This window comes from Erithacus rubecula (genome assembly GCF_903797595.1).
Source record: "Erithacus rubecula genome assembly, chromosome: 19".
Taxonomy (NCBI): Eukaryota; Metazoa; Chordata; class Aves; order Passeriformes; family Muscicapidae; genus Erithacus; species Erithacus rubecula.
This window is the reverse complement of record NC_136671.1, coordinates 7,851,832-7,877,685: the sequence shown is the minus strand read 5'-3', so window position 1 is coordinate 7,877,685 and position 25,854 is coordinate 7,851,832. Positions and strand designations below refer to the sequence as shown.

General features: G+C 41.4%; 1 protein-coding gene across 5 annotated transcripts in view; it reads right to left on the bottom strand.

The window, feature by feature from the left end:
- The window catches only part of GALNT9 (polypeptide N-acetylgalactosaminyltransferase 9), a 359,393-nt gene that overhangs the window by 93,253 nt on the left and 240,286 nt on the right, over positions 1-25,854 (bottom strand). For all 5 annotated transcript variants that reach the window (XM_079322930.1, XM_079322933.1, XM_079322932.1 and 2 more), the window contains one exon: positions 10,393-10,573. In XM_079322930.1, the coding sequence (XP_079179056.1) occupies positions 10,393-10,573 (181 nt within the window). The remainder of the gene's footprint in view (positions 1-10,392; positions 10,574-25,854) is intronic.

Below are 25,854 nucleotides of genomic sequence, written 5' to 3'. Positions count from 1 at the left end.
CAATTTCATGTACTTAGAAGTTAAATGTTAACAACATTTCCTTTCTAACTATTTATATAGCTTCAGTCTGTATAACTTGAGAAAACTCTTGTGTTTTTATTTAGCTTTGGTTACATTTAGAAATGAAAAAAGTTTTTAAAAATCCAGCCACATTTATTGTCTAGCACACATCTAACACTTAGAGCACACTATAGCAGCAAAACAGTGCAGTGGATGGAGATTTTTATATTCATGAGCTCTTATCCTAATTTTAAAAAACCAAACAAGTCAACATGTGCTTGCTTTTCACTCAGGCTGACAGAAATCAGGCACATGTCCTAGATCAGGTAACACACTCAGGTGAGGCTGTGAATTTGAGCAGGCCAAGAGCATTCAGAGCCATTTCCAGGCTCTGAGATTTGGCCACTGCAGCACTTCAGTGTCCCTGCACTGCTCCTGCCCAAACCAACCTGCTGGGAAACTGCTTCCCTTTGCACTTGGTGTTGTCTGCTATCTTTTCTATCTTGTCCACAGATCACAAGCACTTTATAATTCACATCCTCAGTGTTTGGAGAGTTAAATTACTTTGCCACCAGGAGTGAGTGCTCTGCACTGGGGGCACAGAGCATTACACTGAGTGTGTGCCCTGCAGGCTGAGGTGCTGCTCACAGTTGTGCCCTTCCTCATACCCCATCTGCACATTCAACCAGAACCTTCCAGGCTGTTTGCTCAGACCTGCACTCAGAGAAACCTTCCCCCCAAAGTGCTTCCATAGATTCCCAGGTCTGTCAGGCAAAGGAGAGGAGTGCTCCTCCCTGAGCAAACAGAACACAAATTTCCTGTCTCTTGGCACACACAGGTTAATAACACCAAGGCAATAAGGCAATGGAGTAGCTGGAGGTCAAGCATTTGTTTTCAGGCAGCGTAGAAAATACAGGAGCAAAGCTTCAATGTCATTTTTATCTTGGGTTTAATGTAAACTGCACCATGACCCTCTGGGAGAATGGGAGAACTGTGTCCTAATGAAACATCCCTGGCAGGGAGGAAAGCTAACTCCAGTCACTGAGTGAGACAACTTCACTTTGTGAATGGAAATAACTAAAATTTATGCCTTTCCTCTGAAATTTTAGGGGTGCAGACTAACTTAGCAACAGCACCTCAGGGTATTTTAGTGCGCCGCTTTAATTATTATTGCTGCTATTAATATTGCACCATTATTCAAGGCTGAAGTACTGTGTCTGCCTGAGAGGAATGTTCCATACCCCCCCAGAGGCCAACCCACTGCTGGGGCCTTCAGAAGACAAAATGCATAAATGCAGACTAACAAAAGTCTGGAAGCATAGAATAAATAATATACCCACGCCCTGGAGCAAAGAAGAAAATAAACTAATTAAGGAACTATTTGACAACTTGAAGGCATCTCACACAGGTAAAAGGCAATTCCAGAGGGTTTCCTTTCTAGAAGCTGAGAATCAGGGAGCTTGTGCAGAAGCAATGCACAGAGATGATATCTGCAGTAATTTAAAGCTGCCTAGAGCCTCACTGGTAAATCCTGATACACCAGCACCACCTGAAATTGTGGGTGCACTGAGACCAAGCTCCTTTGGTGCTGCATTCAGCAAGGTGGCTTGGGTTGACTGTGGTTTGTTTTTGAGACCACAGCAGAAGGTCTAGAAGCAATGTAACAGAAGACAAGAACATTTCAGAAAGCTGGAGGAACAGAAAATTGAATCCTCGCACTCCAATATCATAAAACTTTCAAACATCTTAACTGGCAGGTGCTGTCTCAGAGAAACCAAACCCTGGAAAACATCTAGATCAAGCCAACCAAGACAGGGAGCTAACATTTGCCAGCCTGTATCTGTCAGGCACTTCTGGCTCTGGCTACTTTTAAGTGTCTCTCACTTTTATTAGCACTAAATTCACTCAAAACAGGAGACACAGGCAAAACAAGCACAAACTGACACTATTAAAATGAAACACTGCATCAACCTGGAGTTCACAATTCAGTTTTATTTCAGACAGAAGAGTAAATTGTCTGACATTTTGGCCTGTTCATGTTTTTATCACAAAGACAGAAACAACAACTAAAAAACCTTGAGGTTATGTGACCTGAAACCTTGACTCTCCTATACTATGAAACAAATCCAAATAAAATAAGGGCTCGTTTTTTTAAAGCTACATCTGGAGATAATACATACCTCACACTGTCAGCAGAACTAAATTTGCATAAGCCTTTTAAGAAAGAAATGGGAAATATTATTTCAAACCATGAGAACTCCTTCAAAGCCCTACAAAGAATCTCAGATATAGTATAACAGAGGTACATGCAAGGAAACATAAAAGGAAAAGAAACACCACCCTGAATTCATTGCCTGTCTTGTTCTGTTACTTCTTTTTATCCTGTAATGTGATATCATGGAGTGTAACATAACATGACAGTTCAGAAATTTACAGGAATACCCTCTTCTCCCTGGATGTCATAGCAGGCAACAACCAAGCCATGGGCTCAGGGGAGGGGAATGAAAGAAATTGTAAAATGCCAGCACACAGCTGCAGGTCCTGGCTGTATCTCAGCAGTGCTTCTGCACCACAGACATGCATTTACCTCTGAAAGAACAGCTCACAGAATTTGTAGACAGCACCTCACCATTGCTCTTCTTTAGGAGGAAATACTCTTTCTGCCATAGAAATACTGTTGGGTTTCTGTTTTCAAGTTCAAAAAATTACCACAGTCTCTAAAGCTTGCTTTAAGAGGAAAAACACCCAAGCAGTGGTGCTTAAGGAGAATGTGCAGGTCACATGAGACACATTTAGTCTGAGGATTGATGAGAAAAGCTGAGGGATGCAAACCAGCTTTTGGATCATTTTTTTCTTTTCCTCCCAGCTGACCAGGCTGCCCATGCTGGCAGGTCATTCTTCCATGAGTGTTGCTGGTACAGAAATCTGGTCTTGTTTCTGCATGCCTCAGAGCATGTAACACTTTGTGCTGGATTCACCTGGAATCCTGTTGGAGCTGCTTCCTGAGGGAGGCACTTGCAGAGGACATTGCACTCTGGACAGGATCAGCAATGCTGCCATGGCATCTCCATCCCCTGCACGGGCAGCCAAGTCAATCACCCTAAATTAGATGTCTAATTTCCAGTCACTGTTATGCAACCCACCTTAGGTAAACTATTCATGTATTCAAGAGTACATTCTGGTGCAGACAAATTGCAGGGAATGGCTTCCACTCTCACTGCATTTAAACACAACATTGCAATCAGTTATTTTTCATACTCCCTAGTTAATCAAATTCAGCCTTCACTAAATCTACATTTATTAGTGCTGACAGTCATGCAGAACTTGTCTTCAACAATTAGTATACACAAAGGCACTGCAGAAATGTAGAAGAAGAAAATTACTGCATTTGAATATAAGGTGCCTTTTTGGAAAAGGTTGTTCATTTTTATGGTTCTTTTTAATTTAGCCTTTCTGTGCTCCTTTCATCCCAGGGGTCAGTGTTAATAATCAAGACCTATGTTATACACTTTGCAGTATAATTAAAGCCACTACTTAATTGGAAAGCCTAGCACTAAACAAAAGGGAATCAATAATGAATCTAATGGGAAAGCCAGAGAAAACATCTATCGAATATCAGAAATAACTGAGAGACCCTGCCACGTGTCCAGCACTGCTGCTATGGAGACAGCAGGGATGGGGAGGCTCTGCCCATGAGCCATGTCCTGCAGAAAACTGGGGCACTGGCCTCAAAAAGGGGATGGAAGATTTCTCAATATCTTTTAAAACTATTTTTGGGAAACAGTCAGTGTTTTAACCTGTTCCTCAGTCTTCTCACTGGAGTAACTCAACATTCCACAACTAACTAAATACACAAAGACCTAAAGGTGACCTGGGATTTGGGAGAGCAAGGTTTGAGCCCACATTCCACCTAATCAATCATTATTTGTGCAAGGTGAGCAAAGCTCTAGCAGAGGTTGGGAGAAGACAGAAGCACCTTCATGAACAGGGTCAGGTCATGACTGCAAAACTCAGTGACAGCTACAGAGGGACTTTAGTGCTGACACAGGGCACTGGGGTGTAGGGGCTGGCACTGCCTATGACTTCCCCAGAGTTTTTTTGCCCAGCCAAAGAAACAGGTGATTTCTTTTTTTCCTCTCCTTTGAGGTTTTTGCACAGTTCCAGTCTGAGCCCCTTCCAGCCAAACAAGAAACATTTCCCAAAATGCAGTGACAAGCCTGTGGCGTACACAGGGATACACAAATAAACACAGCTGGCCCAGGGGCAGCAGCATGAGTGAATTTAGGTTGTCAGCTGATATCCCAAATGATCTGAGTCAGAACTAGAACTCAAAATGCTGAGGAGGAGCTGGTCAGAGCCCAGCTCACCACAGAGGAAGCAGCACAGGGATTTTCTCAGTCCAGCTCCTCCTGCTCTTGGGCAAGCAAAGTCAGCTGAAATTTGGCTGCATCTCTCTGGGGCTGCTCTCCAGTTGCTCACACAGATAATGAGCATGCAAAGGTGTTGTTTGTAGGGGATTCACAGCCCAAGGAAAATGCCCAGCCCATGTAACTTGGCAAAGCTGCTCAACAGCTACATAAACTCCCAGAATAATTGTCTACACCCCTCTCCTTCACCCTGCTTAAAATCCACATCTGGACATTGATTTGGGATCTAATTCAAACACTGCAGTTAGTTTCATCTCTTACTGAATTTCCCTCCAATAAACAATCTTAATCTGTTGCCCAGAGGTAATTCTGTCTGCTCAATTTTCTCTCTCTGTTTTTCATTCTCTCTACTTCAATTTACGTCATATGTTTAGAGTGGCCAAAAAAAAGGATTTTTCAGAATTTTAGCATGGTGTTTTAGATTGATTGAGAGTGGGTGCAAAAAAAAAAGTCAAATGCTTTCCTATAAAAAATAAGCCTAATTTAAATCAAAATATCATACTATACTTTGATTGTGAAACATTGTTCTGCTAAAAAAACCAAAATGCTTGATTTCAACTACTGTTTAATTTTACTGTGACCTGATATTTAATCTGAAAGTATTGTTAGAAGCTAGTAATGGAAAATTCATAATTTCAAGTGTGATTTTTTAAATGGGAAACTAAAGGTTTCATTGGTCAAAACAGTTTGTTTAAACAGACATTTCACAGAAGATGTTCAGCCTAACACAAAATATTTTTAGGCTTTTTTTTTTTTTCACTTGTCATTTACTGCTAATCAGAAATTCTGATTCCTGGAAAGCTCTGGATGTGTTCCATATCAAATATTCCTTGCAAAGATGCCTGTTACATTGCACTCTGGTTAACCTGGAGAGAATCCTAAGGGTGTGCTTTAATTTGGAGTTCCTTGTGTCATTTCTCTAAGTGGCTCAAAGAACACCCACCATCCCCAGATGATGTGAAAAACTGGTCAGAGCAGGCAGCAGAAAACAAATAATCCCAGCCTTCTCCAATGCAGTGAGCCACAAGGTGATGCTCTTTGGAAGCCACCTGCTTCCAGCCCCACCACTGACCCTCCTGGCCACAGAGAAACTGCAAACACACCCAAGATGTGGCTGGAGAGAGCTGCTGGCTGGGGTGGCACAGGGGCTGACAGAGATCTGCAGCTAGAGAAAGGCTCAAGGTTAAAGGGACTGCTCTGCCCTGGTCACTGAGGAGCACCCAAGGCTGCTCCCCAGCTCGAGCTGCTCTTTTTAAACCTCTGAATGAACAAATCAGAGATCTATTTACCAAGCCTGCCCCCTCGGTAACACTATTTGATCAATTCGAGAATTCTTTTTGATAGGTAATTAAAAAAGCTTTTCCTTAGGTATGGAGTGGATTGAACCATTAATTACACTTCACAGCCCTAGAGATGCAATTCTTGTGCTATTGTGAGCTGTCTATGGCAAACCACAAAACTGCTTGCCTCCATAAAAGAACTGAATAAATGAAAGCAATTTCCTCGAGACCCAGATTTCTCTGCGTTTTATGGCTAAAGACTTGAGTTGCCAAGGCATTAATAAGTTTGTTCTTTAGGGCTGAATTTTCTCAATACAAACATCCATGACCTCAACACAAAGAAATATTTTCTTTGCCTGATAGAGCCAGCAGACTGAATCCATATATTAATAATATTATCACTGAGCTGCCACAATGCACTCGGCATCCAGTTGAACAAAAAAAGATCAGTTAAATTAAAGATCCTCACCAAGCAGTGACAATTTTGTGTAAAAGCCAATTTAGCCATTATGGAAGCTGCAGGATCATATTAACTTTTCTCAAAAGTATGCATAATGCATGACAGCAAGTGGTTTTGACAAGTGCCTGAGTGTGTGTGTCTGTGTGTGTGGATGTGTCCTGCATGTAAAGAAACTCCTGAAGTTATTTAAGTTGCAAAGTCAAGTGACAGAAAGATAGCAAATGCTGGATTTACAGGTGTTGCACCTGTTCAATTCAACCCCTTGCTATCCAGCCTGTGCATCAAAAAGAACAAGGGAATTGATTTTATCCTGAGAGACAATGCTTAGGTTTGAAAGCATCTGGTTAGCTGACACTTCCCAATTTTCCAGCATGCTACACTGTAAAACAAACAGCTTTTGTAAGCCTGGGGGCCTTTACCCCTGCCTTTGAATGACATTCCCTAGGGTTTTGGACTTTTTTCTACTTTCTTTAACTTTGATAAAGTAACAAACTCCTGTCACATGGGGCTTTAGCACCACTGCCTTCATGCATGACTGGGAAGGATTGCCTGATCCTTTGGTACTGGAGCAGGGGCTGGTATTTTGTGCTGGAGCTGGCTGCAGTGGAAGCTGTTATTCCCCAAAAGGGCAGAGGATGAATTCTGCCAGCTGCCCTGATCCCACAGGGAAACCTGCTCTGCTCTGCTCTGCCTGCAGGGTTTAGGTGGCTGACCCTGGGAAGTGCAGAATCCCCACCAAAATCTCAGCTCTGTTGCTCCAGGTCTGGCTTTGACTATTCATTTTCCCTTTGACATTATGGTGAAAAAGGCATGGACAGAGCCCAGCAGATTTTACAGCATTCCCAGGGATTCAGGACTATTGACACCTACACATATTGGGAGGGATAAGTGACACAAATATATGTTCTCTGCACACAAGGTTCTTTGGCATCAGTAGATTATTTTCACTTAGTGCTCAGTTTTTTTTTCAATCACAATAACTCATTTTATATATGGAAGAACATGTATGAAAATTACTCCAATAACACTTCACCATCAAATAGCACTTTTCCCAGAGAACCGCAGAACAAGCTCTAGCTTAGCTGTGTGCTTGCAAAACAAAAATAACCTGTTCCTTATGAGAAAAGCTCCTTTTTCTTCCATTTCATGGAGAAAATAAGATGTGTTAGTGAGGGGTAGAAGTCCTGCTAATATTTTACTGCTGGGAAGAGAAATCAGCACATTAAACATTCTGAGCCCTCCACAACCTATTTTCTACAGTGGTATGGCCCTTGAGAAACTTCAAATATTATATTATTAATACATCTCTGATAGATATTTAAAAATCTCTGTTATTGAGAAGAAAAAGCTGAGATATATTTATCATACCATGCTAGAATCAAACTGCAATTCTGCAATTATTGTGTGATTTGTAATCAAAAGCAAGCAGTTTACTGCCATTGCCTCTATTCAGCACACAAACACAACATGCGCAAAATTTGCTCTTGTCTCCTGTACCAACAGAAATTCTTATCCTAAAGAAAAGGTTTCTGAGCTAAAAGGAGTATCTGCAGTGGCAGCAGCAGGTAGGAAGGCAGAACAAAATGTGAGAAAAGCATCTGGAGGGCAGGAGTACCCAGCTAGGCTTGAGGCTTTGCTGCAGTGGAAGGACAGGGAGGTGACTCCAATTTTGGAGCCTTCATGGTCACACTGGCTGACTCTGCACCTCTGTAGAGCAACATATTTTTTAATTTGCTGCATGGGGATGAAAATACCTCCTGAAAAGTAATTAAACTGCCAAATGTTTATGAACTGTGCTTGTAGATGGAATAGAAGGCTTACTCTATCAGAATAAGGACAACAGTAAAAGGGGAGTTCAAATGAACTAAAATACATTATTTCTCATCAAGCTTGGAATATTATAAGTCCTGAGTTTGCATACTGAAATCATGTTTACTTTCATAAATTGTGCCTGTGCAATGTAGACTTGAGCATAAATTCTCCCAGTTCATATCTTTAATACAGGCTTGTGAATACATATATAGATTGAATATTTTAAATGGAAACCAGAATGGGGAAAAAGCAGAATTTAATACTTTGGGAATGCAAATTCAGATGTTTTTATTCACAGGCTGGCCATGGACTTTGTACATGGCCTTGGACATTGATTCCACCTCGCTTCTTTCTTTTAAAAAATGAACAGTTCAGGGAATGACATGAATATAAATCACAAGGAAACTGAGAAGTGAGAGATGGAGAGATGAGACCACTGGGCAAGTCAGAACACAGAGAAATTGGACAAGAGTGTCCATTGCAAAGCCTGTCTCAAGCTCCTGGAGTTTCAGTTCTCTCCAAAGCATAATTAGAGCAGAGTGCCTGAACCAAACATCAAACTCAGCTTGGGTGCATGTCCTTGGGTACATGGGCTGCAGAGCTGCCTGCAACACCCCCACATCCTCCTCCTCCTCAGGGCTGCTCTCAATCCATCTAAATGGGCAAAAATCTTCTTGCACCAAGACCTTCTACTTTCTCCACTTTCACTCATTTTCCATAGCAAATTCAGTCTGAAGGGTTATCCTGTGACTCACAAGCATCTAGAGGCAAGTGCATCAATTGCAGCATCTTGATCTAACTAGAGCCACCTCAGAAGTGTCAAAATGTGACAAGGAAGGCATTTCTCCCAGTAACACAGATATTTGATCATGAGGCATGGCCCGAGGAGATGCCCACAATGAGAATGTCAAAGAGCTCGTCTGAATGACTCACCAAAGCTTCTAAGCAAAACTGTGGGAGAGCAGAATCTCAAGTGCAACATCACTGCCTTGCAAATGGTCTCATGGCTCTGGCAGCTGCTGAGCTGGATCTGAGCTCTGCAGCCTTTGCTTTTGCATTTCCCAGTAGAACACATCTCATTTATCCTCCTCCCCCTGACCACAGCAGCAAATAACAGCCAGGTCAGACCTCACCAACCTTCATTTGGAAACTTCACTTTGACTTTAGGGTCTCTGGGCCAGATCTGATGCAATATTTGCATAACTACAGACTCCTCTTCCCCCAGCATAGTTCCAGGATGGATTTTTATAACAATCAAGAGAGGAGAGACCATTGAACAAGTCACTGTACTTGCATCAAACGTGGTATCAAGGCACCAGATTGTTTTCTCTTTGCCAATTCTGTCACCTGAGTTTTCTTTTCTGTAGCAAGGGTTTGAGAAAACAAATGCTGAGTCAATACTTCTGAGATCAGTTTAATATGTAACACAGCTAATGAAATTTGTAGTTAAGCTGAAGTTTTGTTTTTGGCAGCTTGAACTGCCTAAAATCCTAATTCAATTGCAATCTACTCACAGAGCACAGCTGTTTAGCTTGGCTAAACTTTTCTCACCACTTAACAGGATACTTTTTTATTTAACTTTCAATTCTGCCTAGGAGCCCCAGTGGGTCTTTTAAAACAGAAGATTATTATTAGAAATTAATTAAGTATTCTTTTCAATTCTGTCTCCTGAGAGCAACGAGGCATTGTTGCTGATCTCCTCTGCATTAAGACATTACTGATTGTCATTCATGGGATGATAGTGCAGATGTCTCATCTGGAAAATATATAACTCCATAAATATGAAAGATTTGAAAGTTATTTAATACAAAATATAATAAATCAGTGCAAATAATAAACATGTAATTGCGATGTCAAGCATAGCACAGGCGTGTGAAGACTATAAACTCTGGAATAAAAATAGACACACATTCCAAAGGCAAAAAAACCTTACTGCAATTACAGGACCCCGATGGATTGCACTTAGTCCATGTTTCAGCACACTGCAAACCCTGACTAAACAATTCTAAGAATATCAAATGCAATTAAAGACAATTGATTTGATAAGCTGGGGTTATTTTTAAGGGACCAGTGACTATAAAGTGTTTGCTGCATTTCCCCCTCCCACTGCACGTGACCACAAGACTAAATCTGCAGCCTCTGAAGGATTTTTCTAAATGAACCAAACCCAAAAAGCTCTGATATCCTGATGTAAGTTTTGATCTGAGGCCTTGAACGTGCTTATTAATGTACTACTGACAGAACTGGCTATGCATTTAATATGCAGTTCATGCTTGAGATGGCAGAGGGTCTACTTCATTTTCACTCAGCTCAGGGGTATCTGTACAATCAGGAAGGGGTGTGAAAAAAAGAATGGGTCAGCAGAACAACAATCAATCCCTTACTCCAAATAATAATGCAGAATTCAACTTACTTTTTTGGTCTGTAGTCAGGGATGGACCTGTCCAGTGATATCCTGTCACTGAGTTGGGCATTGTAACCATATTCTTCATACTTAGTCTCTGATTCATGGCTATCATCTCTCAGGGTAGCAGCCATTCCCCCCTGGCCCAAGCCTCCTGGACCTTCAACTAATCCCATGGGCTTTGCCAAACCTAAATGAAACAGACACACACAAAAAAATTCAAATTATTAATATAAAGGATATGGATAGAACCACTTCTGTGACCAGAGAATGTTTTCAGATAAATGAGGTCTGAACTCCCAGGAAGCTCAGCTCTCAAACTGTCATGGCTCTGTGGAAATTATCCTCAGCTTTTCAAACCAAAGTCCAAATCAACACATCCTGTAGCATCTGTGCATAATGAGAAAACCATAAAGAATCAATTAGCATCTTTCACGATTCCTTCTTTTCCAAAATGCCTAATTATTGTTAAGATAATTAAGAAAAAATTTTCCCCATTAGAACTGGAGGGTTTCCCCATGTAGCCCATTAAGGCTTCATTCATTTTAAGGGAGAGATGTTGAATTTCTACCACATGTGGGTGTGTCAGTTTAACTCCATATTAATGTCAGTTCTGGTACCTGCTCTGTGGCTCCAAGACCACTGCAGCTCTGGTTCCTGTGTTGGGACACAGCTGTGGACTGTCACCAGCTTCTGCTGGGTAGGAAATAGAGGAAAAATCTGATTTCACTGCCTGAGTCAACAGATGGGTCATTTGGACTCAAATACACACTCTGCCCAGCCTGTTGACACAAAGATGTGCTAAAACTATTTTAATGGAGCTGACACTCCACCTGGGAATCACTCCAGATTTCCTCTGTACTTCACATCTGACAAATGAAATATGTAAGATACTCAGCTCTGCACAGCTCACAGCAGCAGCACTGAGAAATTAGCCAGTCAACAATGCATTTTGGTCAACTTAAAAATAAAAGTCAAACAAAGTTAAACCAACATAAAAAATGCCCATGTGATCACACAGCCAAGAACCTCTTCCATGGCAACAGGCATTTAATTTGGTGCTGAATCCTCATAATAAGCTCCTCAAATATCCTGTGTTTAATGTCAAAGCTTTCCTTTCCAAGAGGCTCCTTATCAACAAGTCATTATAAGTGACAAAGGTATTTATAAAAATCCTGGGAGCACCATACAGGAATGTGTGACTCTCCCCCAAATCATTTACAACACCAAGGAAAGCAATTAGAGTTTGACCCGCTCAACATTTTTCAAATCAAGACTTTTTCAAGAGTTATTTCAACTCAGCAATTAAAAAAGAAAGAAAGAAACTGTCAGCATTAGGTAGCAACAAACACCTGTGGCAGTGCCAACGTGGGACTGGCTTCTCCAAGTGACATCAAGGAGGGCAGCTCAGACCCTTGTGAAGGAATTCTGCACCTCACTGCTGACAATGTCCTGACTTGTTACAGCTCCAGCACCATCTCTGTTTAGTGACAGGACAGCCCAGAGAGACTCATCACTGATCTGAAAGAGTAAAATATTCCATTTTCTCCATGTTTTATGACAAAACCCTGTGCTAAGGTAAGTGCAACAATACAGTCACAAATTAACATAAAAGGGCTGAGTACCTGCAGTACTGAGGAATTCTGCTACTGCATTTCAGACATTGCCAATGACAATACATAAATACTGCAAGTGGTCCTCAGCCAGGACAGACCTTGCTTGTGTTTGTCTTTGATGTCTTCATGCTCCTCATCATGCCCTGAAATATGACTGAAACTCAAGACTAGTCTGGATTTCAAACCAGAGAAATTCTTCTAGCTTATTAAATGAAGTGCTTCAATCCATGTTCAGTATTTCTGAAAATATTTTAGGGAGCTTCATTTTGAAGAAAATTGCAACATTTGTTCTGTGTGTTCCAATTTAGGATGAGAGGCTACTTGGCACTTTGACTTTCCTTTGGAAAAATTAAAACAGAGAGCCCTCCATGCCTGGCCTGACAATGATTCCTTGCTTGAGTAATTACAGAAATTACATGTCTGGGACTCTACATCTCTCCCCACATGAAAGGAAAAACACAGCAGCCTAATCTTCCTGCATGATGCAGTCTTAGATTTAACTGACACTACCAACAGTGATGCTGCAAGCTCTGTTTGACATGCCCAATATATGGAATTTTAAAGGGGGCTCAGCATCTGAGAAAATTCAGCAGTCCCCTAAAAAAAAAAAAAAAAAAAAAAAAAAAAAAAAAAAAAAAAAAGAAGTCGAATTTGGTACTTTAAAAGCCAAAACCCCAGAGAACTTGACAATGTTTACACCCTTGAAAGACCATAATGTGGAAATTCATTTGATGATCATTTGGGATCATCTGGGCTAGGTTCTGATATAACATCAAAGCAAATTGAAGATGACTTCATTAAAATTAACTGACCTGCTTTAATGAAAGGGTCTCCAAGATGTGGGATGCTCATTTGACTTGAAGCAACAACTTAATTCCAGCACTTTAAAACTTTATTCTTTGTATCATATGCTCTTGCAGTTTATGGAACAAAACACTTGAGTCTTTATGGCACAAAAATTGTGAGAATGAAACTTCCAACCCACAGGAAGCATCAAGCATTTGGCTATTTTACTTCTGAGAGAATTGGTTAGACAGCCTGCCAAGCCATGCATGATGACAATTATTTCATATACCTTTTTCTAAATCTGATATTCTAGCTCTTTGTGCTGCTAATCTGATCTTGTTCTGGGAAGGAGTCATCATTTGTCCAACCTCCTCTGAGAGCATATTGCTGTGAGCTTTTTTCTCCATTCTTTACCCAAACTGCAGCTTAGTCTGATGACAGTTATCCCAGTAATGCAGTAACATTGACCAATATATATAGCAGCAATTAAATAAATGATATCACATTGCTTCCTTCTTCAAGAAGAGCACTGAAGTATCTCTAGAAGTTCTTAGGAACAATGAATATACTGTATTTTATATATTCACATGTGTGTTAGATGCAGCAATTACAGGCAATGTTCCTCAATGCATGGTTGGTTAGCCAGACCATGTCTCAACACTTGCATTGCATTTTCCATCTCAGAGTTGATTTGTTGTTGCTTCAGCAATTGTCTCCTCAACAGAAACCTAGTCCCATCTCTCTCTTAGTCAAGATGATGACTTGCTAACCCCCAAGTCCACAGTTACTGCACTGGTCAGCCTTTAAAAATACAAAAAACACACAGAAAAGGAGTTTTGGTTCAGCAGCATCTTCACAAAAATAGGTTGGTATTAAGAGATGGGATCAGGGAATAGGTGATGGGATGAGCATCCCCCAGTCTGGCTGAAGCAGGGGCAGCTGGTGAACAACTTCCAGCACATCCTCCAGGCTCTCATCTGAGAGCACTTTTCTGTTTTCTTCTTGTTTTGAAGCGTATTGCAGACTTCCAGCTCCTTCTCTTATTTTTGGGTAACTCCTGCAGTCCTAACTTGCACCCATTTTTCCATGGAATCAGAAGCCAATGAGGGCAAGGCACACAGCCAGAGCCAAGGATTGAGATCATGGGCACAGCTCTGAAATGGGGATGTGCAGAAAGGGGATGCCCAGTGAGCAGCTATTTTTAAAGCTGCCTTTTCTTTAAATTTCCTAGACTAAAAATATCTGCAGCTGATACACTGGGAATGGTCATAGACTGTTCCATGCTGCAGATGACAATGAGGTCACAAATAATTAGTGTCTGTCATTCATTTCAAATTTATTGCTCTCACTGCAGAGATTTCTGTGTAGGGCAGAAATTGTTGGGAGAATGGAGAGCAGAACAAACCAGCCCTAGTTCCTTAACCAGATTAATTGCCCCACAGGATGCATCATTTTCTAGGAAGAAAAGAGATCTTCTACTTTTCATCATAAACACTCTCACAATGGGAAAAGTACTAAGGAGATTTATATGAGAAACTACGGCAAAAGCTAGATCAGATTATGGCTGTGATTATTTTACTATCATTTTTTCTTGTTTGCAACACAATTACAGGCAGCTGTAAATCAGGTTCAGCCAAGGTTCTCAGACAAAATTAAACTTATGACAAATCAAAATAAAAATAAGTGATTGAAAATATTAATAGAATGTCAGAAGACTGTCAGAACTGCTACAAAATCTCCAAAATGCCCTTGCTGGCCTGTCTCAGTCTCAGCTTGAGAAAGGGTCCAAAGCCAGAATTCTGAGCTTTATCTACACTTAGATTATCTGCACATTTGAATAGCTGCAGAAAAGTGTTTCAGTTTCCTGCACCCTAAAAGGAGGAGATAAAACATTTCCTTCTAAAAAACCTAACATAGGTCAAAAACCCTGACGGTCATCCAGCAATTCTACCTGTGACTCCTGAAACTTCTCTCTTTTAAATAAGAAACATAAAACTTATCAGAAAAACAGTTGTTTCCTTTTCCAATTATTATTTCTCAGCTGAAAATATCACTGCATACCATGTAAGGCAACAATCTTTGGATCCTAGCTTAGCAAAAAAAAAAATAAATAAAAGTGAGGGACAATAGCAACTCCACATAGATTGACAAAGGTGACTTCTAGCATTCCTAGTTACAGCTTTGCAAAGAAAAAGTTCAGAGATTCCAGAAAAAGTTCAGTAACAGCTTAAAAAAGCCTCAGCCTACAATGTCTTTTTAAGCTATTTTTACATAAGCCCACCTGTTTAGAGGCAGGAACTAGAGCAGTTGCAACTATTGAATCAGCCCTAATGCTTCCACCTTGAGTTAATGCATTGTGCTAATTTTGTAAGCTCGTTCTGTTGCAGCTAGAAACTTCACCTGAAGGTTACAGCCCCAATGAATGGCATATCTGCAGCTACAGGCCAGAGTGAAGCAGATGCCCAAGAAAAGCAGCTGGTTGGAGGAGAAGTGCAGTAGGAGTGAGCCTGAACACTAAACTAAAAGTCTCAGCTCACCAGCTGTTTATAACTTCATTTTAGTGATCCCTAAAAATAACTATTAGCCGATAATTTCTAAAAGAACACACTCATACCAGGGAGAGTCTTGCTGGTTTAAACAGGGCCTTGCCTCTCACACACACCCAGCACAGCCCCATAGGCATAAATCCAGTGAATGCATTGGCACCAATACTAAACCTGAAAAAATAAAAGCATTTCTCTGTTGCAAGCACGAGGATCAATAATATACAGAAAAAAATCTTATTTGGAACTATTTCACTGTTTGACAGTGTTTCAGCCAACTTTGCAAACAGTAGCAAGCAGCACAGGGAGTTGCTGGTGTCTAGCTCATGATTCAATCTAAATGTTAAACAGAGCCTGGCCCTTAATTTCTGCATATCCCAATTTTCTATATCCCAAAGAAGTTTCTCCCACCATGACTCTGAAGCAAGCCTACATAATGTGTAAGATTTGCTGCCCAGAGAACTGCCCTGAATTTTGCCCATATCAAAAGGTGCTCACTTTCTGAGCTAGAAGGAATGCTGAACGTGGAGGAGATTTATTTTACATACAGTAACATTCAGCAAATCACATCCCACAGGGATACAAGCTCCAACTTTTGGAAATTGGAGAACAACAAACAAAACCTCATCTAATTTAAGTGACTCCAGCACTTCCATTTATTAGAAACCCAAATCACAGTCTTATATTTTTATAGTTGTAGTCAAGTTTGCTGCATCCTTCCTTGGAAAGTTTATGTCCCCTGGTGCCTGGTATCAGCCCCAAGTATCTCTGCAGATATATCAGGGAGAAGACAAACAGCATTCTGCAGCTGATGGCTTGAAAAAGGGAAAAGGTACAGCAACTTGTGAAGCTGAAGCATTGCTATGCAACATTTGGCTCTAGAAACAGGAGATGCAGTGGTTTTGTAGCTTAAGATCATCTCCAGACCCCAATGGAAAGCCTGAGACAGTATTTCTGCCTTGATGGCCAGATGAGAGGCCATCCTATAAGACATCCATCTGTGAGAAGAGTGGTGAGTGGTGGTGAAGGGATGAAGGGATTTGGCAGCTGCTCCTGCCCCACCAACAGCAGCCAGTCAGGCAGGACCAGGGACCTCAGAAATCAAGTGGATTGTCTGGAAAAAGGGCTAATACCCAGCCCCTTGTGTGCTTTGCCATATGTTTCTTCTTCTAAACAGGGACTTTTCCAGGTTGCAGAGAGCACTCTGAGACACAACATGTGAATATCTGTCAAGTGCTCAAAATGGAAAATTCCATGGAGATGCCCAGGGCTGTTCTCAGCATCTGGGCTGGAAGCTGACCCTGATTCCACCCTACACACTCTGCTTCCACCATACTGATGCTTTAATCTTTAAATCCCACATGGAAATTCCTACCAGGACAGGATTTGGCCAGAACAGTTTTTTCCTTAGAGTTTCCATGGCATGTAGTCCAGACTTGGGGTTCCACTGCAGCAGGTGCTACAGGAGCCCAAAAAAACAACCAGACCCCCCAAAGAATTCTCCATCAATAAAGACAAGAACCAGGTCCAAGAAAGATAACGAAGAAAGAAGACATGAGGACAATATAACATAGACAAGTTCCTTCTGAAATGATCCTTTTGGTAGAAAAACTTGTGACAAAAGCTTCCTAGTCATTCAGGTAGTTTTGAGATGATGAAAGGAGGCAGGTCTGTGTCTGTAGAGGGAAGAAGTTCACTTCTGGTAAAGCTGCCCCATGCCAAATGCAAGACTTAATACTTTGAGGAAGAGAAGAGGAATATCTGAGGAAATAAAAAGACTGAGGGCCAGGTGTAGAAGACAGGCATAGCAGGACACACTGTGTTAGTCATCTTGGCACAACGTGGAGAGAGATCTGGTTCATCAGTGTTGACAAAAGGACAAAAAGGAACAGGATGTCCTTGCAGAGCCATGTTCCCTCTGACTCTGCTGTTCAGTGGTGCAGCACACACACCACTGCCCTCCTACAGACCTAATCTTTTGTTCCTTGGCTTCACAGAAACTGCAGCACTGCGTAGGCTACTGCCTCTCTAGACACAAAATTCATTAGTGCTTTTTAATTGGAAGAAATACTGTGTTTTTATGTACAGATATCTAATATCAAAAGTAATTGCTTTTATAGAACACTCATTTGGAGCTGGTTACCCCTTGAGATGAGAAAATGTATTCTAATTACAACAGATAATTCAGGAGGAGATAAACAGATTGACGACTGGAAGGACCAAGAAATAGCAGCTGTACAGTCCATTGGAGATAAAGGCTCATTTGTGAGGTAGGACACCAATCCCAAATTTACAGATAATAAGAGAGGTGCCAGAGTTTTGCCAGAAACTTGATATAAACAAAAACAGAATTCCTCCTTAAACAGGAAGAGCTATATAAGGATATATTTTGATAGACAAAATACATAGCCCCTACCCCACATGCATAATTTTAAATTATATGTATGTGACTCTGATATTTTTTATAAATTTTCATTTCAATGTTCAAAAAGATCATTCATAGAGAAAGATAATTTTGTTATCTTTAAATAAATAACAGATGCCATGATTCTTCTAGAAGTTTTTAAATTCCAGATGACTCGTGGTTTTTGTTGGTGAAACATAAAATGTATTTTTCTCTTCAGGGCTTTGGAGGAAAGCCAGAGAACTCTTCTGGTGATGGCATAAATCTGGAGTTGAGGGGGAGGAGCTGAAATGTTGGTGTATCTGCCTGGCAGCCCACTGATATTAAAAGGAGACAAAATCTGAGTGTCATCAGTTTGGCACCTGTCCTCTGGCAGTGGCCAATACCTGAGGCTTCAGAGGAAATGAAACACAAATGATAAAGCACTTGGCCAATTAAACTCTGCACAGTCCCTGCAAGCAGAGTTCCCTCCTGAACCCCATAGGCAGGTAACTGAAGCCCTGAAGCATAGTATTAGATTACCCTCATTATCTTAACCAGACAGGTAGAAACAGGGCATAAAACTACCCAGTGTCCTTTGAAAGCCCAGGCACTAATATTAGACTCAATGGGCTCCTGCAGCAATGAATTCTCTGGTACTGTCACGGTCAGAGTGTCATCAACTCACATGAAATGGATCATCTGTATCAATATATTAGATTTTCTTTAATTTTTCCAGGGAAACAGAGGTGAAAGCTCCTGGGTGAAGTGATCATTAAAACAATAACAGAGCCATTCTAGAGGAAGGGAGAGTGACTTCTCCTTGAAAAGCTCCATGGTGAAAGCACTAAAACTTCAGGGCTGTTTAATTAGATTCAGGAACAAGCTTGTTCAGCCAAGTTAAAGGGTTTTAATTTCATAAATGAGGAAAATATCTTTTGGAAAGCAAGGAGTTTGCTTGTGTTAATCAAAGGTAGGGAAGGGAAGCAGTGGACCACTGCAGGAGAGAGTTGTTGTGACCCAAGGTCTGACAGGATGGAGCCACAGCTGGAAAGCTGCTGTTCAATGCATTGACATTTCCTTGACCCTACAGAGCTGACTGCACACCTCTAATCATTAAAAATACCCCTTTGACTTCTGATGCCATTCTGGATGAGAAGTCCCTGACTGCTCTATTCTCAGACCAGCTCCACTACAACAGTCAAGCCCACAGGCATAGGTTCCAAAAGGGAAAAAAAAATATATTTAAACACAAGGAACCAAAAAAAAAAAATCTATCTAATTTCAGGTCCTATGCAGGTTCATACTGTTTTAGACTCCATTGTGCTGACAATAAAGTCCAAACTCATCAAAGGCTCTACCACATCTGACATTGCCCAACCTGCCAAATTACTGCCTTTCAGCCCAGGATTCACCCTTGGGTCTCTGTCTCAGTGGGATTTTGTCCAAGGTTAAGAAAGATTCTTCCCTCCTGCTCAAGGGTGTTTGGAGAGCCCCAACAAGGGCCAGACAAGCCCATCTCCTGCAACATCATTTTGCAATCATGCTCCACATTATTTGCAGACACTCATATGCCTCCCTGCTCATTTACCTAAACAGCCTGCTATTAAATTAAACTAACATAATCACACAGATAGCTTTCCCAACAACAAAGTCATATAGAACACTTTGCCATTTGTATGGCTGAAAAGCTCCTGGTCGTTCAGCTCATTTTGCACAGCAGAGGATGGCAGCATTAAACCCAGATGTGGGAGCTGCTGGAACTCAGAGTCACATCGTGCTTGAAAGTGGAACTCAATTTTCCACTGTTGTGAAATTAGTCACTGAGTTCACCCCTGGCAATGCAACCACAATAAAGAGCCAATGTTAACAGCTACAGACCTGCTGGCTACATCCACTGTTCTCCCTTCCCTGCTCATCCTGTTGGCCACCAGAGGAGGAAATTATCTGAAAAGGTCCCTGGGTTTGTCAGAGCAGGGCTGGTTCTCTACCTGCTGCCTCTCCATCTCAGCATCAGATATTTCCCCTTGGGAATAGATGGGAGGAGGCACCAGCTGCTGTTGAGGATGTGAGATTTCAATTCTTCCACCCAATCTCTGGAAAAACAGTTAATTTGGATATTGGTTTTCACCGGAGCCAGAGAGATTCCTCCCCTTTCCTTTCAGTGTGGTATTGCCTTAAAAGCTCTGTAAGGGTGACATACTTCTTTTCTTTCTTTTTCTTTTTTTTTTTTTTGTGCATCATTGCACATTGGTTTCAAAACATACTCATTTCCCTGACAGACTGTCTATTTTAGATCTGTAGATCTGTGTATTTTTCTTGACCTGTCTTCACATTCTTCTTTCTCAGGCACATCTTTGACACCTCTCAGGGAGCTTGGCTTGGGAATTTGGTTGAGACAGACCTTGCATCTCTGCCTTCACTTTATTTTCATATTTCATATCTCATATCTCAGCATACACCCCAGCTGTGCCTTGCTTGTCAATGCCAGGCTGCAGTGCCTCCTTCCATCAGCCTCTTAATGTGTGTATGATTTAATTTTCTGCCAGCAGGACAAGTCAGCTCAAAACCAAACATGGGACACATTTTAAACAGCAAAAATACAGTCTTGAATCCAGCACCTAAACCAAAATGCTTGAAAATTAACAGATTATGGCATATTTGAAGCTAAAATAGATGAAGTAAGTTATTATGCAGAGTCCTAATTGATGAGATGAAGTGACAGCCACATTTATAACAGATCTATCTACTAGAGGATGTGCCCAACTAAAGGTCTGAGTCTCTCCTGCTCACAAAGGAGGAATAGGACTCCACAGTGTTGAGAATCTTACTTGAAGTGCCTTGCTATTGTTAAGGAAATGTTGAGTCTGGATTTGGTTTTGGCTCTAGGAAGGAAAGCTTTAGCTCTTTATATTCATAAAAGAAAGCCTGTTTAGAAATGAAAGACACGAAGTTGCATGGATTGCTTATAACATACAATTAATCAGGGATTTATCATGGACAAATAAAAAGAATTAGGTACCACATTCTCTGGGGGAAGCAAATCAAAAGATGAGATAGCTTTGCAAAAGAAAGGAGAAATGAAGATAAATAGCAATTGCCAATAAATTTGAGAAAATAAAGATGTAATGTTAGGGAAAAAATATTGGCACAATGTTTTATTTAAAAGCGGTAATAAAAACATTGCTTACTTTGATTTCTGCCCTTTCTGGTTTATTGTTGATATAAAGATAAATTGACTCAGACTTCCAGGAGCGGGAAAGCTACAATCTACTATTACAGGCACTTTAAAAACCAGCCCTGCTATAATAACTGATTCATTATTAACAAGATTGGCTTCATTGCATGTGGGTATTTGTACGAATTGACTGTGACCTAGGGCTGATTTAGGCCCTGACAAACCCACAGCAGGACCCCTGGGCTTACCTTGGAAAAGACAGGATGCATTTGGTAACAACGTGCTGCTTTGATCCACCTACAGAGCACGTTTCAATTACCACACATATATAGAATTCAGATCATATAGAGAGACAATGGACAAGTTTTGAAGTCGAGGATCAACCTTCTTCAATTTACCTTCCTAATGCCACTGACTGCAACACTGCTTATCTGGTTTTTACCAAGGCAGTGAAAAAAGAAACTCAAGTTTTCAGAGACTCAATTTTTCTTCAAGCTTTCCTTTCCTTTATGCCAAAATTCTATGAAAGAATGAATGTCCCTGTCCCCTGATGTGTCTCCGGTTTGTACTTACGACTACATTATGAGGTGTTAAATTACACAGTAAAGAGAGAAATGAGGATGGTGATAGAAGGTGCCTTTATACAGGAGATCATCCTTCAATGGAGAGACTGGTATGAATCAAAATGTGAATTTCAGAACCTGAGTTTTGAGTTTACAGCTTGGGCTCATGGCTCCTCAAGGACACGAAGCAGAGGCGCTCTCTGCTCACGCTTAAACTTCAGGTCACACATTTCTCCCAAGCAGCAAGAGCTTGCCAGCACCAAGAGGTGCCAGGGAAAGGCAGGGCTGAGCCCTGGGCTGTGACAGAGTTGGGATGGGATGAGCAGCAGGATGTGCATCACACTGCTGAGCACAGAGCACTGGGACCACTGCTCTGCTCTGCTCATAATTGAATTATTCACTCACTACCGAGAGGCACTGAGGCTGGTGGGACCCGAGTCTGCCATTTCAGCAGGCTGAAAATAGAGCAGGCTCTCCTGCAGAACTGGTGTAGTGTCAGGGAATTGTCATGCTGCTGTAGTTATTAACTGAAATAAGCAGGAAAGTAGAGAAAAAAAACCGCTTGTGCTAACATATTGCCAATTAACAGAGCAAGCAAAGCAGCTCAATGGGGACATCTGAGTATGGCTCCTTTAAAAGCTCATAACTTAATTTTCATGATTGTGTTTAAATAAGTAAAAATCCCATTTGTCACCAGAATGATTTTTAGCCTGATTTGCTAAGAAAAACATTTTGTGGGATCATGCTGTCTCCATTTGTCTATCAGTCTGCTTCCCTCTCCAGACTCTTCCTTCACTCTGCTTGTAAGATTTTGAGGACTGCTTCTAACTTCAGCCAAAGCTTGGCAGACAGTCAGAGGTCTCCAAAAACTGCATTTCTGTGAGTGCCACAGGAGCCATCACCTGGGAAGAAAGTGCCATTAAAATGTTCCTAATGATAGAAGAGGTTTGGTGAAAGATCAAACACTAGAAACCTTTTGGAGCTGTTAGAGACCACCCAAGAATTCACTTGTTGGATGCCAACCCACAAGAAAGTCAGTTTTCTTGGTTTAGCTGCTCAAGGAACTAAACACATTTTTAGGATTGCATATGTAAATTACTGTGTGTCCAGGTCTGTAGGATGCCTGGCAGTTGAATACACTATTAATTAACCATATCCCAGAGTTAACCTGAGGACACAGATCAGGGGAGGGGATCAGGGCAGCAGAGAGATGAGCTCTCACCACAGAGAAAGAGCACAGGACACTCCTGGATCTGGGACTTGTATCTCAGCAGCTTAAAATATTTTCTTGCCCCTTCTCTCCTCAGTTGCAGTTTCTGAGAACTCACACCTTCTGCTTCTTGTCAGGGGTTAGTGGCAATGGTGAGAAGCAGGGTAAGTGATAAAATGTGTGGGTTTTGGTCACAGATTAGGGGATTCCTAATGAAATAATGAAGTATGTGTGTGATCCCATTTAAAACTACTTTTCCATATTACAGAAAATTCACATGGAAATGCCTGACTTGCTAGATTAGCATTTCTTCCCTTGGCAAGGGAGAACACAGGCTTAGAGGTGAGACAGCAGGGCACACCACTCCCTGCAGCTCTGACTGTTTCCCCCAGAATTAACAAAAAAATTAAAATTAAATTCTGATTGCTTATAGTAGGAGTGCTTTTCCCTCCCCATCTTCGAAAGGAATGTAAAGCAAGATACAATCCTAAAACTCATGAGCAGAGAAGCAAACAACACCTTTCTTTCTCTTCTTAACAGGGAATTTGTCAGTTCAGTATCTGTCAAAATACTTTTGGAAATAATCAGCCTCTAGTTTCACAAGCATATGCTGAGGCACTGAGGAGCCACAGGCATGCAATATCACCCATCAAACAGATTAGAGGCATCTTCTTCCAGCTCAGCAACAAAACCAGAAGATCATACACTGATTTCTGCTTCTAAAATTAATTTCCATCCTGAAATATCATTTTGCTTTATGACAGTGCAGTGTGTCTCAGCCTAGTCATGTCTAGCTGGAGCTGTACTGTGCTCTGGGCCTGATTCTGACTTTGCTACTCAATGTCATCAGGAAGCCATACAAGAGCTTTTCTCTCTTGAAACTTTTTCCACAACAACTATCAGCACTCCAAGGTGCATTTTCAAACCCTGTTGTGGCTGTCCCACTGTGACCTGTCCTACATGGTGCTGCCACAGGCTGGGCACAGACCCTGACCCCAACTCACTCATCCCATGAGCACTCCCAGCTGCAATAAGGAAAATTTCACACTGGCCTCATTCTTCCACAGGCTCCACTGTGTCTATTAGACTCCATTTGTGCTCCAGCTTCTTGCCAGCATGATTGAAGGCTGAGAGATGCCTAAACAAGTGGTCCTGTACCATATTGTAAAAATCCTTCTGCAATGCTCATTTTCTCCAGGGCTGCATCACTCAGCCTGTGTCCCCTGGCACGCTGGGCTGCTCCATCCCAGCTTCAAAGTCAAGGCCATGCCTTTGTTCCCTCATAAATATTTCTCCTCCATTTACACACATCTTTTGTTCATTCTTCTCATTGTGCAAAGAAGACTGAAAATTCTCACTTGAACTTTCTAGTGTGGGACAGAAAGAGAGAGACAAAGAATCCAGTTGTCAGGCAGATCAGGTTCAGAATGAATCACAGGAGAAATTCTTCATTCCAGGACCTCATCTGGGAGGGGTCTCTGCACCCTGGATTTGGGTTATGTGGGCCTGGAATGGGAGCACAGCTGTGAATGGGACCCAAACCCAGCTGACTCTTTCAGGAAACAGAAGGTTTCACATGTAACCCCACTGGATACAAGCATTATAAAAGGCACTTCCCTTCCAGAATTAATTTTCTGTTGGATGGAAATGCATTGAGCCAGATGGATCTATTTCAGGAGGAGCATCAGGCTGGCACAGGTCTAAAATCAAAGATTATTGGGTTTGTGTATTCAGAGCTGGAATAGCTGAGGGTGAAGTGTTCAGTGCTGGTGCTGACATGGTCACATCTGTGCCTAAAGGAACATCACACAAAGGATGTGTTGAGTGAGTTTGCCAAATATTAAATTGAAGAAATATGTGAAATTTATAATTAATACCTGCAAACATTTTCACTGCTCCTTGTGATACTAGCAGTGAATAAACTAAAGACATTTTCCAACTGCTGAGAAAGTTGCAACTTCTGGCAGATACAAAAGTTAATTAAAGAGTGGTAGAATTGACTGGCCACCTGGAAGAAAGGTGGCTCCAGTGGAGAATTTGGCTGCCCATATCCCTGTGATGGTTTTGGAAAGTCACCAGCTTAAATCCACAGACCTGGGTCCTGGGGATCCTCTGGGCAACACACAAATTATGTAACAGAACTACCAAAAAAACCCCAAGGCCAGCATAGGCTCACACCTAATCCACCCAACCACCCATTTTTCCATGCCAATCCATCTCATTGCTTGTGGAAATTGAAAGCATCAGCTCTTCCAGCAGCTGGGCAGCTTAGCTTAGGCTGTTTAATGACTCCAAGATGCTCAGCTCACTCTCCCCTCATGCCCTGCTCCCATCTGTTACATGGAGCCACCTGCAATCCATCAGCAGGTTTTAGCATTAACAGCTCTGTGCTGGAAAATCTGCTTTTCCTGTTAGAGGTGTGAACAGTGCAGGAACACACCCAGCACTCACCCCCAGCTCACACCAGAGCAAGGGGCACCAGCATTGCCACCAGCTGAATTCTGCCACCAGTGCAGTGAGTTTTGCAGATACAGAATTTGCAGATATCAGTAGCCTCATTTTACACATGGCTGCATGACCAGAAAATCTGTCTTACAAGGAATCTATAGAGCAACTGCAAATTTTCATCCTGAGGAAAACTAACCTTTGGGTTATACAATGCTATTTCAATTGGGGATATTTTTAGTCTTATCACTGCCTTCAGTTCAGCGTGCACAGGAAAGAATACCACCAATCTTTGCTGCAACACAAGACTTGCTTGAAAATGAGTTAATATAACAAAAAATACATTTTTATTTACAAAAGCTGTTCATCCTAGAGGCATATGAGAGCTGTAGGAAAAAATAAACTCAATTTCTAAAAGGGCAGCAAGGCCCCATTGCCAAATAAAATACAAAACCAGCAAAAAAATCCAAATGAAAAACAACCAATTAACCCTACCACCCCACCAAAAATGCTAGAGGAAGAAGAAAAAAAAGAAGCAGCAAACTTCCCCAGTATTGCAGGAAAGGGCCAGCTGTCTTCATAGATATCTTCCAAGAGAAACAAAATCCTATGCAACAAACTCCTTTTTTCTTTGCAAATGGTCCTGCAGTACCACTGCCACCATTAAGAGCTAATCTGACCTGGTCTGAGAAGTTCTTTTTGCAAAATAGAAACTGGAGCCAAACAGTGCAAGCACAGAAGCAATGA